Source organism: Bombina bombina, chromosome 6 (assembly GCF_027579735.1).
Source record: "Bombina bombina isolate aBomBom1 chromosome 6, aBomBom1.pri, whole genome shotgun sequence".
Lineage (NCBI taxonomy): Eukaryota > Metazoa > Chordata > Amphibia > Anura > Bombinatoridae > Bombina > Bombina bombina.
Window position 1 is genome coordinate 429664530 of NC_069504.1, and position 19659 is coordinate 429684188.

Here is a 19659-nt window from a genome sequence, read left to right on the forward strand (position 1 = left end):
ATACTGCCGGAGATAAACAGTACGCTCCGGTACCATTTTAAAATAACAAACTTTTGATTGAAGAAATAAACTAAGTATAACACACCACTCTCCTCTTACGACCTCCTTCTTTGTTGAGAGTTGCAAGAGAATGACTGGATATGGCAGTGAGGGGAGGAGCTATATAGCAGCTCTGCTGTGGGTGATCCTCTTGCAACTTCCTGTTGGGAAGGAGAATATCCCACAAGTAATGGATGATCCGTGGACTGGATACACTTAAGAGAAAAAAGGGAATCTCTCTTTTTAAACAAGAAAATGTTTTGAGTCGACTGTCCCTTCAAAGCAACTGCCCTATAAACGGATATACAAAATACAAAAAAATTAAAAAAAAAAAAAAAGGAAATTTATGCTTACCTGATAAATTGATTTCTTCTACGATATGACGAGTCCATGGATTTATCTTTTACTTGTGGGATATTATCCTCCTGCTAACAGGAAGTGGCAAAGAACACCACAGCAGAGCTGTATATATATATATATATAGCTCCTCTCTTCTCTCCACCCCCAGTCGAAGGTATAGGAAGAGAAAAGAAAAGCTAAAAGGTGCAGAGGTGACTTAAGTTCTGAAAAATATAATCTGTCTAAAATGACAGGGAGGGCCGTGGACTCGTCGTATCATAGAAGAAATTAATTTATCAGGTAAGCATAAATTTCCTTTTCTTCTACTAGATACGACGAGTCCACTGATTCATCCTTTACTTGTGGGATACAATACCAAAGCAACAGGACACTGATGAACGGGAGGGACAAGACAGATACCTAAACAGAACTTTTCTCCCAAAAATAGCCTCAGAAGAAGCAAAAGTATCAAATTTGGAAAAAGTATGAAGGGAGGACCAAGTCGCAGCCTTACAAATCTGTTCAACAGAAGCATCGTTTTTAAAAGCCCATGTGGAAGCCACAGCTCTAGTAGAATGAGCCGTAACTTTCAGGGGGCTGCTGTCCAGCAGTCTTGTATGCCAGGCGGATGATGCTTTTCAGCCAAAAAGAAAGAGGTAGCCATAGCTTTTTGACACCTACATCTTCCAGAATAAACAACAAATAGAGAAGATGTTTGACGGAAATCCTTGGTCGCTTGTAAGTAAAACTTCAAAGCCCGAACCACGTCCAAGTTATGTAACAGACGTTCCTTCTTAGAAGAAGGATTAGGACACAAGGAAGGAACAACAATTTCCTGATTAATATTCTTATTAGAAACAACCTTAGGAAGAAATCCAGGTTTAGAAAGCAAAACCACCTTATCAGAATGGAATATAAAATAAGGCGAATCACATTGCAATGCAGAAAGCTCAGAAACTCTTCGAGCCGAAGAGATAGCAACTAAAAACAAAAACTTTCCAAGATAGTTTAATATCGATGGAATGCATGGGTTCAAACGGAACCCCTTGAAGAACATTGAGAACTAAATTCAAACTCCATGGCGGAGCAATAGGTTTAAACACAGGCTTGATTCTGATTAAAGCCTGACAAAAAGTCTGAACGTCTGGGACATCCGCCAGACGTTTGTGTAGTAAAATTGACAATGCAGAAATTTGTCCCTTTAAGGAACTAGCTGATAATCCCTTCTCCAATCCTTCTTGGAGAAAAGACAATCCTAGGAATCTTAATCCTACTCCATGAGTAGCCCTTGGATTCACACCAATAAAGATATTTACGCCATATCTTATGGTAATTTTTTCTCGTGACAGGCTTGCGAGCCTGAATCAGAGTATTAATGACCGATTCAGAGAATCCCCTCTTAGATAAAACTAAGCGTTCAATCTCCAAGCAGTCAGCTAGAGAGAATTTAGATTTGGATGCTGGAACGGACCTTGAATGAGAAGGTCCTGTCTCAATGGTAGCCTCCACGGAGGCAGAGAGGACATGTCCACTAGATCTGCATACCAAGTCCTGCGTGGCCACGCAGGCGCTATCAGGATTACTGAAGCTCTCTCCTGTTTGATTCTTGCAATCAGACGGGGAAGGAGAGGAAATGGCGGAAACACATAAGCCAGGCTGAACGACCAAGGTACTGCTAGAGCATCTATCAGTACAGCTTGGGGATCCCTTGACCTGGACCCGTAACGAGGAAGTTTGGCATTCTGACGGGATGCCATCAGATCCAATTCCGGTGTGCCCCATTCACGGATCAATGATGCGAACACCTTCGGATGAAGTTCCCACTCCACGGGATGAAAAGTCTGTCGACTTAGAAAATCCGCTTCCCAGTTCTCTACTCCTGGGATATAGATTGCTGATAGATGGCAAGCGTGAGCCTCCGCCCATCGAATTATCTTTGAAACCTCTATCAATCGCTAGAGAACTCCTTGTTCCCCCTTGATGATTGATATATGCTACAGTCGTGATATTGTCTGACTGGAATCTTATGAATTTGGCCAAAGCCAACTGAGGCCACGCCTGAAGCACATTGAATATTGCTCTCAGCTACAGAATATTGATTGGAAGTAGGGACTCCTCCCGAGTCCACACACCCTGAGCTTTCAGGGAATTCCAGACTGCACCCCAGCCCAAGAGGCTGGCGTCCGTCGTCACTATTACCCATGCTGGCCTGCGGAAGCACATTCCCTGGGACAGATGATCCGGTGACAACCACCAAAGAAGAGAGTCTGTGGTCTCTTGATCCAGGTTTTATCTGAGGAGATAAATTTGCATAATCCCTATTCCACTGTCTGAGCATGCACAGCTGCAGTGGTCTGAGATGAAAGCGAGCAAACGGAACGATGTCCATTGCCACTACCATTAATCCAATGTCCTCCATACACTGAGCCACTGATGGACGAGGAATGGACTGAAGTGCTCGACAAGTATTTAGAATCTTTGACTTTATGACCTCTGTCAGAAATAATTTCATGTCTACTAAGTCTATCAGAGTTCCCAAGAAAGGAACTCTTGTCTGTGGAACTAGTGAACTCTTTTCTACATTCACTTTCCAACCGTGACTTCTTAGAAATGCCAACACGATGTCCGTGTGAGCTTTGGTCAGATAAGTTGACACCTGGATCAAAATATCGTCCAGATAAGGCGCCACTGCTATGCCCCGCGGCCTGAGAACCGCCAGAAGGGATCCTAGCACCTTTGTGAAGACTCTGGGAGTTGTGGCCAACCCGAAAGGAAGGGCCACGAACTGATAGTGTTTGTCTAGAAAGGCAAACCTTAGGAACTGATGATGATCCTTGTGGATAGGAATGTGAAGATACGCATCCTTTAGGTCCACTGCGGTCATATATTGACCTTCCTGGATCATTGGCAAAATTGTTCGTATAGTCTCCATCTTGAACGATGGGACTGAGAAATTTGTTTAGGCATTTGAGATCTAAAATCGGTCTGAAAGTTCCCTCTTTTTTGGGAACCACAGATTTGAGTAAAACCCTTGCCCCTGTTCTAGTTTTGGAACTGGGCAAATCACTCCCATGGTATAAAGGTCTTTTACACTGCGTAAGAATGCCTCTCTTTTTGTCTGGTCTACAGAAAAACGTGAAAGATGAAATCTCCCTCTTCAGAGAAATTCCTTGAATTCCAGTTGATACCCCATGGTCACAATTTCCAATGCCTGCTTTGTGTTGGAAGAGGAAGTAGAGGGTCCTTTAAAGTTCCGAAAGGAGCGAAAAACAGAATTTATGCTTACCTGATACATTTCTTTCTCTTGTGATGTATCGAGTCCACGGATTCATCCATACTTATGGGATATTCTCCTTCCCAACAGGAAGTGGCAGAGAGAGCACCCACAGCAGAGCTGTCCATATAGCTCCTCCCTTAGCTCCACCCCCCCAGTCATTCGACCGAAGGCTAGGAAGAAAAAGGAGCAACTATAGGGTGCAGTGGTGACTGAAGTTTTTTTAAATAAAAATATACTACCTGTCTTAAATATTATCAGGTAAGCATAAATTCGGTTTTCTCTTGTAAGATGTATCGAGTCCACGGATTCATCCATACTTATGGGATACCAATACCAAAGCTTTAGGACACGGATGAAGGGAGGGACAAGACAGGTACCTTAAACGGAAGGCACCACTGCTTATAGAACCTCTCTCCCAAAAATAGCCTCAGAATAAGCAAAAGTATCAAATTTGGAAGACCTAGTTGCCGCCTTAAAAATCTGTTCAACAGAAGCCTCATTTTTAAATGCCCATGTGGAAGCCACTGCTCTAGTAGAATGAGCAGTAATTCTTTCAGGAGGCTGCTGGCCAGCAGTCTCATAAGCCAAACGGATTAAGCTTTTCAGCCAAAAGGAAAGAGGTAGCCGTAGCCTTTTGACCTCTCCATTTACCAGAATAAACAACAAACAATGAAGATGTTTGATGGAAATCTTTAGTTGCTTGTAAGTAGAACTTTAAAGCACGAACCACATCAAGATTGTGCAACAGACGTTCCTTCTTTGATGAAGGATTAGGACACAGAGAAGGAACAACAATCTCCTGATTGATATTTCTATTAGAAACAACCTTAGAAAGAAACCCAGGTTTGGTACGCAAAACCACCTTATCTGCATGGAAAACTAGGTAAGGTGAGTCACACTGTAAAGAAAGAAGGATGTGGGGCATACCTATCCGACCTATCTATAAATAATGTAGGTCAATCTTCAAAAGCAATAAAAGTCAATGATAGGCGTCACTGTAAGTAAATAACTTGATAGTACATGTTCATATCCAAATACCCAGTGTTTGGCAGTGGATCCGGTATGTGCAATAATGCTATACAAAAGATCAAAATAATATAATGTGGTTTATTCCTCACCTCAAGACCAATCCAGGCTGGCCCCAATATCCTTTTTCGGTGCGGTTGCTTCAGGTGGAACCACCGGCTTAAGAGACTGTCACAGCTCAAGAAACATGTGACCGCTCCAACGCTTCCACAGCGTGGCCGCTTTGCAGGTTCAACCACTCGATAGACCGCACGCTTACCCTCTGATTGCAGAGACGGGGAAGGAGGTGACGTCAGTGATGACAAATCGGCATACCATTATCCAATGCGGGCACGTAGAATGGAGGTGTGTCACTGAACCTACGGCAGGATTGGATATCCGTCCACAATCCCACACAGTGATGCAAGTAGGAAACTTTACAGGACGCCAATATAATCAGTACAGCATAGCAACGGACAGTCCTTTGCTGGTGATAAACGGAGCCTGTTTAGGCGATATACCTACTCTGTCTTTACCTGCTTGTTCCTGTATATATCATTTTTAATTCGCTTTGAATAAATACTTTGTTTTAACATTACGTAAAGCAGATAACTCAGAAACTCTTCGAGCCGAAGAGATAGCTACTAAAAACAAAACTTTCCAAGATAGAAGCTTAATATCTATGGAATGCATAGGTTCAAACGGAACCCCTTGAAGAACATTAAGAACCAAATTTAGGCTTCATGGTGGAGCAACAGGTTTAAATACAGGCTTGATCCTGACCAATGCCTAACTAAACGCTTGAACGTCTGGGACATCTGCCAGACGTTTGTGTAAAAGAATAGACAAAGCAGATATTTGTTCTTTTAAGGAACTAACTGATAATCCCATCTCCAATCCTTGGAGAAAGGACAAAATTCTAGGAATCCTAATCTTACTCCATGAGTAACCCTTGGATTCACACCAACAAAGATATCAGCGCCAAATCTTATGATAGATTTTCCTGGTGACAAGCTTTCTAACCTGAATCAGGGTATCAATGACCGACTCAAAGAAACCACGCTTTGATAGAATCAGGCGTTCAATCTGCAAGCAGTCAGACGCAGAGAAGTTAGATTTTTGAGATCCAAGATCGGTCTGAAAGTTCCCTCTTTTTTTGGGAACCATAAACAGGTTGGAGTAAAAACCTAGCCCTTGTTCCACTCTTGGAACTGGACGGATTACTCCCATGGTATGTAGGTCTTCTACACAGCGTAAGAACGCCTCTCTCTTTGTCTGGTTTGCAGACAATTGAGAAATGTGAAATCTCCCCCTTGGGGGGGGGGGGAGTCTGAAGTCCAGAAGATATCCTTGGGACACAATTTCTAAAGCCCAGGAATCGTGAACATCTCTTGCCCAAGCGAAGAGAGAGAGTCTGCCCCCTACTAGATCCGGTCCCGGATCAGGGGCTACCCCTTCATGCTGTCTTAGAGGCAGTAGCAGGCTTCTTGGCCTGTTTACCTTTGTTCCAAGCCTGGTTAGGTCTCCAGACTGACTTGGATTGGACAGAATTCCCCTCTTGCTTTGCTGCAGGGGAAGCTGAAGCGGGACCTTTGAAGTTCCGAAAGGAACGAAAATTATTTTGTTTGGTCCTCATCTTATTTGTTTTATCCTGAGGGAGGGCATGGCCTTTCCCTCCAGTGATGTCTGAAATAATTTCTTTCAGTGTAGGCCTGAATAGGGTCTTTCCTTTGAAAGGGATGTTCAACAACTTAGATTTTGATGACACATCAGCAGACCAGGACTTAAGCCATAACGCCCTGCGTGCTAAAATGGCAAAACCTGAATTCTTTGCCGCTAATTTAGCCATTTGGAAAGTGGCATCTGTAATGAAAGAATTAGCCAACTTAAGGGCCTTAATTCTATCCATAATATCCTCTAATGGAGTCTCCATCTGGAGAGCCTCATCTAGAGCCTCAAACCAGAAAGCAGCTGCAGTAGTTACAGGAACAATGCATGCAATAGGTTGGAGAAGAAAACCTTGATGAACAAAAATTTTCTTTAGGAGACCCTCTAATTTTTTATCCATAGGATCTTTGAAAGCACAACTGTCTTCGATAGGTATAGTTGTACGCTTAGCAAGAGTAGAAATAGCTCCCTCCACCTTAGGAACAGTCTGCCACGAGTCCTGTATGGTGTCAGATATGGGAAACATTTTCTTAAAAACAGGAGGGGGAGCGAACGGAATACCTGGTCTATCCCACTCCTTAGTAACATTAGTCACAATCTTCTTAGGGACAGTGTAAACAAGAACCTCTAAGTATCTGTCCATTTTACACAATTTCTCTGGGACCACTATAGGGTCACAATCGTCTAGAGTAGCTAATACCTCCTTGAGCAATAAGCGGAGGTGTTCAAGCTTAAATTTAAAGGCCGTCTCCATATCAGAATCTGTCTGAGGGAGCGTCTTTCCTGAATCAGAAATCTCTCCCTCAGATAACAAATCCCTTACCCCTACTTCAGAACATTGTGAGGGTATATCGGATACGGCTAATAAAGCATCAGACGGCTCAGCATTTGTTCTTAACCCAGAGCTGTCACGCTTTCCTTGTAAACCAGGCAGTTTAGAGAAAACCTCTGAGGGTTTTATTCATAACTATGGCCATGTCTTGTAAAGTAAATTAATTTGACGCATTAGAGGTACTTGGCGTCACTTGTGCTGGCGTTACTGGTTGTGACACTTGGGGAGAGCTAGATGCTAAACCTTCATTTCCTTCTGAGAATCATCTATTGCAATATTTTTAAGTGCTAAAATATGCTCTTTATAATTTATAGACATATTAGTGCAAGTGGGACACATTCTAAGAGGGGGTTCCACAATGGCTTCTAAACACATAGAACAAGGATTTTCCTTGGTGTCAGACATGTTAAACAGGCTAGTAATTAAACAAACAAGCTTGGAAAACACTTTAATCAAAGAAAATAACACTTTAAACAAAAACGGTACTGTGCCTTTAAGAGAAAAAGAGCTGCACAAACTCTGCAAAACAGTGTAAAAAAAGCAGTAAACAAAACGAAATTTTTACAGTAGCATCAAAAAGCCTTAGTAACTTTGCACCACTATGCAAATAAACAATTAACCCCTTAATGTAAAAACCGGATTGAAAAAAACTTCAAAACCGGTAAAATAACGTTCAGCACCTTGCCACAGCGCTGCTGTGGCGCCTACCTGCCCTTTAGGAACGATTTGTGGGGGGGAAAAAACTCTTTACAGCCCTCAAATACAGCAGGAATCTCTGGAGAAGTAGCTGGATGCTTCTGAGGTAAATAAACTGTGCAACTGAAAATAGGCCCCTCCCACTTCACTAGATGTTATGGGGCCTAAAAAACACCACAGAGTGTTTCTTAAACTAGCCATGTGGGTTAATAACCCTTAAACAACCCACAAAGACCCCTTAAAGTCCCTCAAAAAACGTTTATTTGTAATTAAACCAAAACGTTTTTTCCTATTAGTGTCACCAGTAACTATAAGCCCTTTATGCAAGCTTGGATTCCTCTTTTACTGAATACAGCTTACCTTTCCCTCATGGGGATATTGCCAGCCTTTTCTAGAAATAACAGTCTGTCTAGAAAAAAAATAGACTGAACATACCTCATATGCAGTTTAGCCTGCAAACTGTTCCCCCAACTGAAGTTTTCCTGTACTCTTCCGCCCTTGTGAGAACAGCAGTGGATCTTAGTTACAAAATGCTAAGATCATCATCCTTGCAGAAATCTTCATCCCTTTTCTGCCAGAGAGTAAATAGTACACACCGGTACCATTTAAAATAAACTTTTGCTTGAGAAAATAAAAACTAACATTTTTGTCACCACACTTCTTTTGCCCTTCCTAGCAGTTAAGCAGGCAGAGAGAATGACTGTGGGGTGGAGCTAAGGGAGGAGCTATATGGACAGCTCTGCTGTGGGTGCTCTCTCTGCCACTTCCTGTTGGGAAGGAGAATATCCCATAAGTATGGATGAATCCGTGGACTCGATACATCTTACAAGATAAATTATTTTGTTTACCCCTCATCTTCACAGCCTTATCCTGAGGCAAGGCATGACCTTTACCTCCAGTAATGTCAGAAATGATTTCCTTTAATTCAGGCCCGAATAGGGTCTTACCCTTAAAAGGAATAGCCAACAGCTTAAACTTTGATGACATATCAGCGGACCAAGACTTGAGCCATAATACTCTACGCACTAAGATGGCAAAGCCTGCATTTTTCGCCGCTAATTTAGCCATTTGAAAAGCGGCAATAAAAGAATTAGCGAGCTTGAGAGCCTTAATTCTATCCAAAATATCATCTAATGGGGTCTCAACCTTAAGAGCCTCTTCTAGAGCCTCAAACCAAAAAGCTGCTGCAGTAGTAACTGGAACAATGCAAGCTATCTGTTGTAGAAGAAAACCCTGATGAATAAACAGTTTCTTTAGAAGACCCTCTATTTTTTTATCCATAGGATCTTTGAAAGCACAACTGTCCTCAATAGGTATAGTTGTACGCTTAGCTAGGGTAGAGATGGCTCCCTCCACCTTAGGGATCGTCTGCCAAGAGTCCCGAATAGTGTCAGATATGGGAAACATCTTCTTAAAATTAGGAGGGGGAGAGAAAGGAATGCCCTACCCCATTCCTTAGTAACAATGTCCGAAATTCTTTAAGGGACAGGAAAAACATCAGTGTAAGAGGGTACCTCTAGATATTTGTCCATCTTACACAATTTCTCTGGTGGTATCACAATAGGGTCACAATCATCCAGAGTCGCTAAAACCTCCCGGAGTAACAGGCGGAGGTGTTCAAGCCTAAATTGAAAGGACATCATGTCTGAATCTGTCTGAGGCAACACATTTCCTGAATCTGAAAGTTCTCCCTCAGACAGCAATTCCCCGACCCCCAAATCAGAGCACTGTGAGGGTACATCGGAAATGGCCAATAAGGCATCAGAGGACTCAGTATTTACCTTAATACCTGACCTACTGCGTTTAGCCTGCAAAACTGGCAGTTTAGACAATACCTCTGTAAGGGTAGTAGACATAACTGCAGCCATATCTCGCAGAGTAAAAGAATTAGACGCACTAGAAGTACTTGGTGTCGCTTGAGTGGGCGTTAAAGGTTGTGACACTTGGGGAGAATTGGATAGCATAACCTGTTTCTCTTCAGACTGAGAATCATCCTTAGACATACTTTTATCACCTAAAATATGTTCTTTGCTGTGTAAGGCCCTTTCAGTACAAGAGGGACACAATGTAAGTGGGGGTTCCACAATGGCTTCTAAACACAGAGCATTGACTTTTTTCAATGTCAGACATGTTGAACAGGCTAGTAATAACCACAAAAGTCATGAACAAAGTTAATTTATTGAAAAAAACACCAATTTGAAAAACCGTACTGCGCCCTTAAGAAGTAAAAAAGCACACAATTTTTACAAATCTGCTTCAAAATGCTATTAAGTTTACAAATTATGCAGATAACCTTTTTATATTGTATCCTGATATTGCACCACAAGTAAGGGACCAATTAACCCTCTATAGGAAAACACGTTATTACTAAAAAAGTTATGAAACAGCTTAAACAACCCCCTGCACCTGCCCTCAGGGGTTTGACAAACGTCTCAGTATGACTCCGGTAGACAATCTCTAAGTTATGGCCCAACCGAAGCTGAAGTTTTACTGCCTTCTTGTGAAAATCAACTGCGCATCTGAGGCGCGAAAATTAGGCCACGCCCATCATATGCGATGTATTCTCAGCCTAAAAAAAAAAACACAAAGAGTGGTACAGAAACTAGCCATGTGGATTTAAGCATCCTAATTGTACAATAAAGCCATGTGGACCCCCAGCACAATGCCCAACACCAGTGATTAGGAACCGTTTGTGCAAATAAAAACGTTATGCTGCCCCAGCGTCTAACCATGCTGCCATCATTTTGCTGCATTTAGCCCCATAACAATTAATACACAGGTCTCCAGTAATACCCCTTCTTATGTCTATAGGTTTACTGCTTACCCCTTCCCTCTTGGGAACTATTTCAGCCTGTTTTGAAATATCAGTCTCTTCAGAAATAAATGACTGAACATACCTCAATGCATGTAGCATGAAACCGTTCCCCACACTGAAGCTTCTCTAGTACTCCTCGGCCATTCTGTGGGAACTCATATGGATCATAGTGACATCTGCTAACATCATCAACATCCAGACAGAAATCTTCTTCTATATGCTGTCTGAGGAAAAATAGTACTCACCGGTACCATTTAAAATAAAAAATTATTGATTGAAGAAACTAAAAACTATAATTTTAACACCTCTTTCACTTTACCTCTTCCTATTACTAGTATAGGCAAAGAGAATGACTGGGGGTGGAGAGAAGGGAGGAGAAAATTATATATATATATATATATATATATATATATATATATATATATATCTGCTGTGGTGCTCTTTGTCACTTCCTGTTAGCAGGAGGATAATATCCCACAAGTAAAGGATGAATCCGTGGACTCGTCGTATCTAGTAGAAGAAAAAGGGAACAACCAAGAAGATATATATTATTTATTTAAAAAATAAAAAAAAACACAACAAAAAATAGTTTAAAAGTTTTATTAAGTAAACAAAACATTTTACAGCACTTAGATTTAAATGAATGTATTAATCCAGTACCTGCCTTACAGGCAGACAAGCTCACAGCTTTAGTAAATGATAAAAAGTGCTTTTGTTTGTCACCTCACAAATGTTACAAAATAAATAAATATTTACAAAGTGTGAATAATACAAAGTTGGAAGATTGGCAGGTTTTATCAACCATGCAAACACAAATGTCCACATAGTTTTATTGCTCCAAACCAAAATTGGTTTTAACACATTCTCTTGGCAAATTCACACACACGCATAATCAGAATTAACCTCAAACACACGTTCACAGTTTATAGCATGTAGGTATATTTAACTTGTCTGAGTTAGGTACACACTTAAGAAAAGAAAAAATTAGCATTTGATCCAAAATGTTAGTTCTCAATGTTTCCTTATTTTCTTTTAATTCAATCAAGCTTTTTTTTTTCAAATTCACCATTACATTTGCTTTGTTCTCATCTTATTCTTTGTTGAAGAGTTATCTTGATAGGTAGTTTGCACGTCTGAAGCACTACATAGCAGGAAAAAAAAAAAAAACTGTTGTCATCTAGTGCTCTTGCTAATGTATAACATTCTTGCAAAACTGCTGCCATATAGTGCTGCAGACACGTGCACGCTCCCATACTTACCTCTCTGCTTTTCGACAAAGGATAAGAACACTAATACAAATTTGGCAATATAACTAAATTGGAAAGTTGTTTAAAACTGCTTGCTCTGGGGTTTTATGTTCCTTTCACTGCCTTATAACTGGCAAAGAATTCTACCATTTAGAGTTGCCACTTGTTCTCAACCCTTTATATAACCATATGTAGAGCACTTTTTAGAAGAGGCATATATACTACTTTTAAAATGAACAAAAACACCAGTTTGGATTTGTACCTATACAAATATTTGCTGTACAACAACCTAAATGCCTATGACCAGTCCTGACTTTCTCCCACTGCCCCTACCCTTCTCACATTTTATGCCACGGATCTCTAGATTAGGTATCATGGACTGATTGTTGTGACTTTATTTATACCAATGAGACCCTTTAGAAGTAATCAGACATCCTGGAATACATTTGCCTCTAGGGGTGAATGTACAGCAAACTGACAAACCAAGAAAGGGCATTTGAATCTTTATTATTAGAGGGATAGGTAATCCCAGCTGGAAAAAATTTTTTTTTGGGATTTTATATAAAAATAAGACAATTATAAAACCTATTAAGGTTAAACAGTTTGCATTTATATTAAACCCGACAGGGCATGCATGTTTGTTAATGACAACTCTATTGGTGCACAAGCAAGCATCACCACAAACCTATAAAAATAAATTTAAAAACATCATTTGCAATTCAAAAAAGTATCCTCTTCTGAATGTAAATAAAAAAAAAAGTTATTGTATCAGTTGCATTTGAAAGTAATCTTTACCTAAACTGACCCATAGGTTATAAATGCACATTCAAATAGTGACCAAAACAAATGAAGATCTGTCATTTAACAATCTGTTTGAAATGGTCAATGTAGATCCTAATTAGCTTTCTGTAGATATATGTAACACCTCCTGTATAACGGCCAAAAAAGCTCTTACATCAACAGAAAGGCTGAAAAAAGTTGTAAGTGGCCCACATCTCTTTATAAAGGTAGTCAGCTGATCAATAGTGTTAAAGTTGCACCAATGGTCTTAAAGGGACACTGAACCCAAATTTTTTCTTTCGTGATTTTAATAGAGCATGCAATTTTAAGCAACTTTCTAATTTACTCCTATTATTTTTTCTTCCTTCTCTTGCTAACTTTATTTGGGAAAAAAAAAAGGCATCTAAGCTTTTTTTGGTTCAGTACTCTGGACAGCACTTTATTGGTGGATGAGTTTTTCCACCAATCAGCAAGAACAACCCAGGTTGTTCACCAGAAATGGGCCGGCATCTAAAGTTATATTCTTGCATTTCAAATAGATACCAAGAAAATGAATAAAATTTGATAATTGGAGGAAATTAGAAAGTTGCTTAAAGTGAATGTAAACTCAGCGCTCTCTCTAAAATTCCCCTTAACAAATACATTAAAATAATATGACTTTAATTCATGAAAGATTAAAATTAACGTTTTTTTTTTTGTTTATTTACTTGCATAAGTCATCATAATCCTTCGCCCGGCATTGCATTATCGCTGTAGGCACGATCGTTATAACCAATAATTTGATTAACCACGGAGGGACCAAACCCCTTTTGCTGTCGTCACGGGTCCGTATTGCGCTTGCGTTATACAGCACTTCCTACATTGTTATCTGAAGCTCGTTCAGATTTTGCGCATGCGCAATAGCAAACTTCACGGACATTCATTCTTGCAATATTTCAGCGATAGGTCAGTACAATGCTAAAGTGGCTCCGTATTCTACAATAACATGTCAATAAATATTAAAGGAATAATCTATCTATCTATTCCTAGTTTTAAAGAATGTTGACAGACAGCTGCATCGAGGTTTGACGCATGCGCAGTGTTTATCAGACGGGAGCGCGCATTGACACTACGTAAACAGCGGGTGGGACCGCTGTATACATACAATAGAAAAGAATAAGGAAGTTGAGAGTGGGAGGAGCAGGTATAAACAACGAGCGTTATTTAGAAATGTATTATAAATATTTATTAGACATTTTATGAGAAAAATAAAAGTGGCGGTTTGGTTAATATAATGATTACCTAGCTAATTATACTTTCATTACATAAAAAAAATTACATTCACTTTAAAATTGCATGCTCTATCTGAATCACGAAAGAAAAAAAATTGGGTTCAGTGTCTAACAGGAAGTACAGCTCTCACCAAAACCTGTGCATCCATTTATGCAAAGGGTACAAACTAATATTGTACAAGAGCTTTTTTTATATTTTACTAAAATGTTTCGTGCAAGCATTTTCTATTTATTTTGCAAGAAAAACAAAAAACAAAACTGCATTCAAATTTTCATTCAGACAAAAAAAAAAAAAAAACTTAAAAAAATGGTACCTCTAGTATAACAGTATTCATATTGCAATAAAAGTAATATATTGAAATTAAAATGTTAAAGAGCTAGCTGCACATCAAAATTATGTGCAGGCCCATTATTTTGCAAATACCATCAATATAAAAAAACAATAAAAAAGTAAAAAAAATACATACATCAACGTAACATTAATACAGCAAAAGTATAAAATATACAGCATCATAAACAGGGTCCTCCTGTGTACAGTAAATATTAAACTTCTCGGTTAGCATAAATTGTTGTGTAGATATTATCCACTTATCACTAATTCTGACTTCAAGTGAAAAAGTAACTTGTTTTAGCTGGAGTGTTAAAAACATTTTTAGCTTGCATTCTACACAGATTATGGTTTTCTGCGTTTTAAGTATGCCCTGACAGTTAAAGTAAGCATCTGCACAATAAATGCATCCTCAGAGCATATGTCACAAAGCATTAAGGTTATTTCCTGTATAAAACCAAAATGTAATCCCTGAGTAATTCCAGCCTAAAATGTGTGCTAGCTTTAGAAATAAAACAAAGAATATTGTTTGTAACATTTAACCATTATGTTGCAATTGTACTACAAAATACAATCCATATAAACTAAAAGGGGATTTAGATTGGGAAGGTGATTGGTTGACAACATTCTGATATATATAAAACAAGCAAGCATCGTATTTCTGGAACTACTTCAAATCCCACTCTGCCGAGTTACCACAGCTTTTTGCAATCATCCTAGAACTGTAATCTTCTAGCGTGGCTGCGGGGACTGCAATACAGGACATGGAGAGCTGCCTTCCTCCTGCCTTGGCCTATTGCATGTCTGGATTTCATTTATCTTTCCACCTTCTGGAATGTGGTCTTCATTATACAGATGTTGGAAGCCATCAAAAAACTCATCTGTTTCCATTAGATCTTCAGGAGCTTTGTCAGCAGAGAGAAAAGCTGGAACAGACGCATTCAGTCTCACTAGATGTAAATTGTTCCCTTCAGGAACAAAACTAGAAAACCTCTCTCTGTGGTGTGCTTCAATGTCTTTACTAGCAGAATGAAAAATGTAGACTGGGTTGGATGGCGTCTGCATCAGTAACTGTTGATCAACTAATTCCTTGCAGTGGATGAATTCTGCACTATCAACCTGCATAACAGACAGAAGCTGTAATGGAATGTTTTTCTTATTACTCTTTACATTGTTTGTTATTGATAAAATTACAAAATTAATGTGGTTTAAAATAATTTAGATTTGATCACAATATGTAATCATTAAAATCTGCAGCATGGATAGCTAACCCGTCCATATAAGGGTACAAGTATGATATGTCTCCTTACACACAAACAAATAGGACAGTGAATAAATATATTCAGTGTTCTCCTCAGGACCATTTTAGTGGGTGCACCACCCAGCTAAAAGTTTAGACAATATTAAGCTTAAGTTAGGTAATTTTAAAAATGTTAATTTTTATTGCAAAAAATATTAAATAAATTTATCTTAACTTATGCAATCTATTTGTGCTTTGGACAGCAGCAACCCTCCAAGTTACTTCATAATGCCACCCGGCTGGAGAACACAGATATACATACATAAAATGATGTTTATATAAGCAAAACAGCAAGGACAGGTGCAGTGTAAGGTAGCACGTGTGTGTAATAGGCTGTGGGAACAGCAGGTCATGCATTAACTTCAACTAGTAAGATATCACAATATGGGTTCAGGGAGAGTAGAAATACATGAGCTGATGTTGGAATTATACAACTCTGCTAGTAAACAGTAAGAGGAACGCACTTGAAGATATACTTCAACTCCCTTGACATTGGCAGCAATCCGTAGATACTTAAATATCTTATTATATTGCAATCTCATTGGATCTTCCCTCCGTAATATATCTCCCCATTTTTTCTCTCTCTCCACCCTCCCTTCATCAGACTGTCACGCAAGGATATATATTTCTTTCAAGTAATTGGCAAGAGTCCATGAGCTAGTGACGTATGGGATATACATTCCTACCAGGAGGGGCAAAGTTTCCCAAACCTCAAAATGCCTATAAATACACCCCTCACCACACCCACAATTCAGTTTTACAAACTTTGCCTCCTATGGAGGTGGTGAAATAAGTTTGTGCTAGATTTCTACGTTGATATGCGCTTCTCAGCATGCTGAAGCCTGGTTTCCTCTCAGAGTGCAGTGAATGACATAGGGATGTGAAGGGAGCATCACCTATTGAATGCAATGGTCATCCTAACGGGGATCTATTTCATAGGTTCTCTGTTATCGGTCGTAGAGATTCTTCTCCTACCTCCCTTTTCAGATCGACGATATACTCTCATATACCATTACCTCTGCCGATTCTCGTTTCACTACTGGTTTGGCTATCTGCTATATGTAGATGAGTGTCTTTTGGCAAGTATGTTTTCTTTTATTTAAGACACTCTCAGCTATGGTTTGGCACTTTATATGTAAAGTTCTAAATATATGTTTTTATACTTATATTTGCCATGATTCAGGTTAATTAGTATATTTCCTTTTTTCAAATTGTCAATTTCATTCTTGGGAAATGATATGAGTACATTTTTTTCTTATCTGAAAATTTTTTCAAATAGTTTTTTTTTTTCTAAATTGCGGGCTGTTAGGCTCACGGGAGCACAAAATGCTATAATTTATTGCGTCATTTTTGGCGCAAGAATTACGTCTGTTGACGCAATTTCCGGCGTCTTAGTTGGCGCCGAGAGTTTTCACATACAGTGAGTGCAGAATTATTAGGCAAATGAGTATTTTGACCACATCATCCTCTTTATGCATGTTGTCTTACTCCAAGCTGTATAGGCTTGAAAGCCTACTACCAATTAAGCATATTAGGTGATGTGCATCTCTGTAATGAGAAGGGGTGTGGTCTAATGACATCAACACCCTATATCAGGTGTGCATAATTATTAGGCAACTTCCTTTCCTTTGGCAAAATGGGTCAAAAGAAGGACTTGACAGGCTCAGAAAAGTCAAAAATAGTGAGATATCTTGCAGAGGGATGCAGCACTCTTAAAATTGCAAAGCTTCTGAAGCGTGATCATCGAACAATCAAGCGTTTCATTCAAAATAGTCAACAGGGTCGCAAGAAGCGTGTGGAAAAACCAAGGCGCAAAATAACTGCCCATGAACTGAGAAAAGTCAAGCGTGCAGCTGCCAAGATGCCACTTGCCACCAGTTTGGCCATATTTCAGAGCTGCAACATCACTGGAGTGCCCAAAAGCACAAGGTGTGCAATACTCAGAGACATGGCCAAGGTAAGAAAGGCTGAAAGACGACCACCACTGAACAAGACACACAAGCTGAAACGTCAAGACTGGGCCAAGAAATATCTCAAGACTGATTTTTCTAAGGTTTTATGGACTGATGAAATGAGAGTGAGTCTTGATGGGCCAAATGGATGGGCCCGTGGCTGGATTGGTAAAGGGCAGAGAGCTCCAGTCCGACTCAGACGCCAGCAAGGTGGAGGTGGAGTACTGGTTTGGGCAGGTATCATCAAAGATGAGCTTGTGGGGCCTTTTCGGGTTGAGGATGGAGTCAAGCTCAACTCCCAGTCCTACTGCCAGTTTCTGGAAGACACCTTCTTCAAGCAGTGGTACAGGAAGAAGTCTGCATCCTTCAAGAAAAACATGATTTTCATGCAGGACAATGCTCCATCACACGCGTCCAAGTACTCCACAGCGTGGCTGGCAAGAAAGGGTATAAAAGAAGAAAATCTAATGACATGGCCTCCTTGTTCACCTGATCTGAACCCCATTGAGAACCTGTGGTCCATCATCAAATGTGAGATTTACAAGGAGGGAAAACAGTACACCTCTCTGAACAGTGTCTGGGAGGCTGTGGTTGCTGCTGCACGCAATGTTGATGGTGAACAGATCAAAACACTGACAGAATCCATGGATGGCAGGCTTTTGAGTGTCCTTGCAAAGAAAGGTGGCTATATTGGTCACTGATTTGTTTTTGTTTTTGAATGTCAGAAATGTATATTTGTGAATGTTGAGATGTTATATTGGTTTCACTGGTAAAAATAAATAATTGAAATGGGTATATATTTGTTTTTTGTTAAGTTGCCTAATAATTATGCACAGTAATAGTCACCTGCACACACAGATATCCCCCTAAAATAGCTATAACTAAAAACAAACTAAAAACTACTTCCAAAACTATTCAGCTTTGATATTAATGAGTTTTTTGGGTTCATTGAGAACATGGTTGTTGTTCAATAATAAAATTAATCCTCAAAAATACAACTTGCCTAATAATTCTGCACTCCCTGTAGTTGCGTCATCTATGAAGCTTCTGTTTGTTGCAGACGTTTTTGGCGGCAAAAAATATTTTGTCAATTGTGGGCGTCATACTTGGCGCCAGATTTTTTGACATTATTTAAGTCATTATTTCTTTTTGCTTCTGGTTTCCAGAGGCTTATTCTGTTTGCATTTTTTCCCATTCCTGAATCTGTCATAAGGAAATTGATAATTTTGCTTTATATGTTGTTTTTTTCTATTTACATATTGCAAGATGTCTCAAACTGACCCTGTCTCAGAATCTACTTCTGGAATGCTGCTGCCTGATGTCGGTTCTACCAAAGCTAAGTGCATTTGCTGTAAACTTGTGGTAACTGTTCCTCCGGCTGTAGTTTGTGTTAGTTGTCATGATAAACTTTCAAACGCAGACAATATTTCCATTAGTAATAATCCATTACCTGTTGTTCCTTCAACATCTAATGTTCAGGATATTCCTGTTAATGTGAGGTAATTTGTTTCTAATTCTATTCAGAAGGCTCTGTCCGTTATACCACCTTCTAATAAAAGAAAAAGGTCTTTTAAAACTTCTCATAAATTCGAAGAATTTTTAAATGACCGATAGCATTCTGATTTATCCATCTTTGATGAGGATCTATCTGGTTCAGAAGATTCTGCCTCAGATATTGACACTGACAAAATGTCATTTATTTAAAATGGAGTATATTCGTTCTTTATTAAAAGAGGTGTTGATTGCATTGGATATGGAGGAGTCTAGTCCTCTTGATATTAAAACCAGTAAATGTTTAAATTCGGTTTTTAAACCTCGTAGTTATTCCAGAGGTTTTTCCAGTTCCTGATGCTATTTCAGATGTAATTTCTAGGGAATGGAATAGTCTGGGTACTTCATTTACTCCTTCTCCAAGGTTTAAGAAGCTGTACCCTTTGCCGACTGATAGATTGGAGTTTTGGGAAAAGATCCCCAAAGTTGATGGGGCTCTCTCTACTCTTGCTAAGCGTACTTCTTTTAAAGATCCTTTAGATAGGAAGCTTGAATCTTATCTAAGGAAGGCTTATTTATGTTCAGGTCATCTTCTTAGGCCTGCTATTTCTTTGGCTGA

At 39.4% G+C, this 19659-nt stretch overlaps 1 protein-coding gene across 2 annotated transcripts in view; it reads right to left on the reverse strand.

The window, feature by feature from the left end:
• Nucleotides 1-11255: 11255 nt before the first annotated feature.
• Nucleotides 11256-19659, reverse strand: part of CCNI2 (cyclin I family member 2) — a 103658-nt gene continuing 95254 nt past the window's right edge. The window contains exon 7 of one of the 2 annotated variants that reach the window (XM_053717181.1): nt 11256-15434. In XM_053717181.1, the coding sequence (XP_053573156.1) occupies nt 15030-15434 (405 nt within the window). In that variant the 3' untranslated portion in view covers nt 11256-15029. The remainder of the gene's footprint in view (nt 15435-19659) is intronic. The other variant, XM_053717182.1, reaches the window with a different exon arrangement.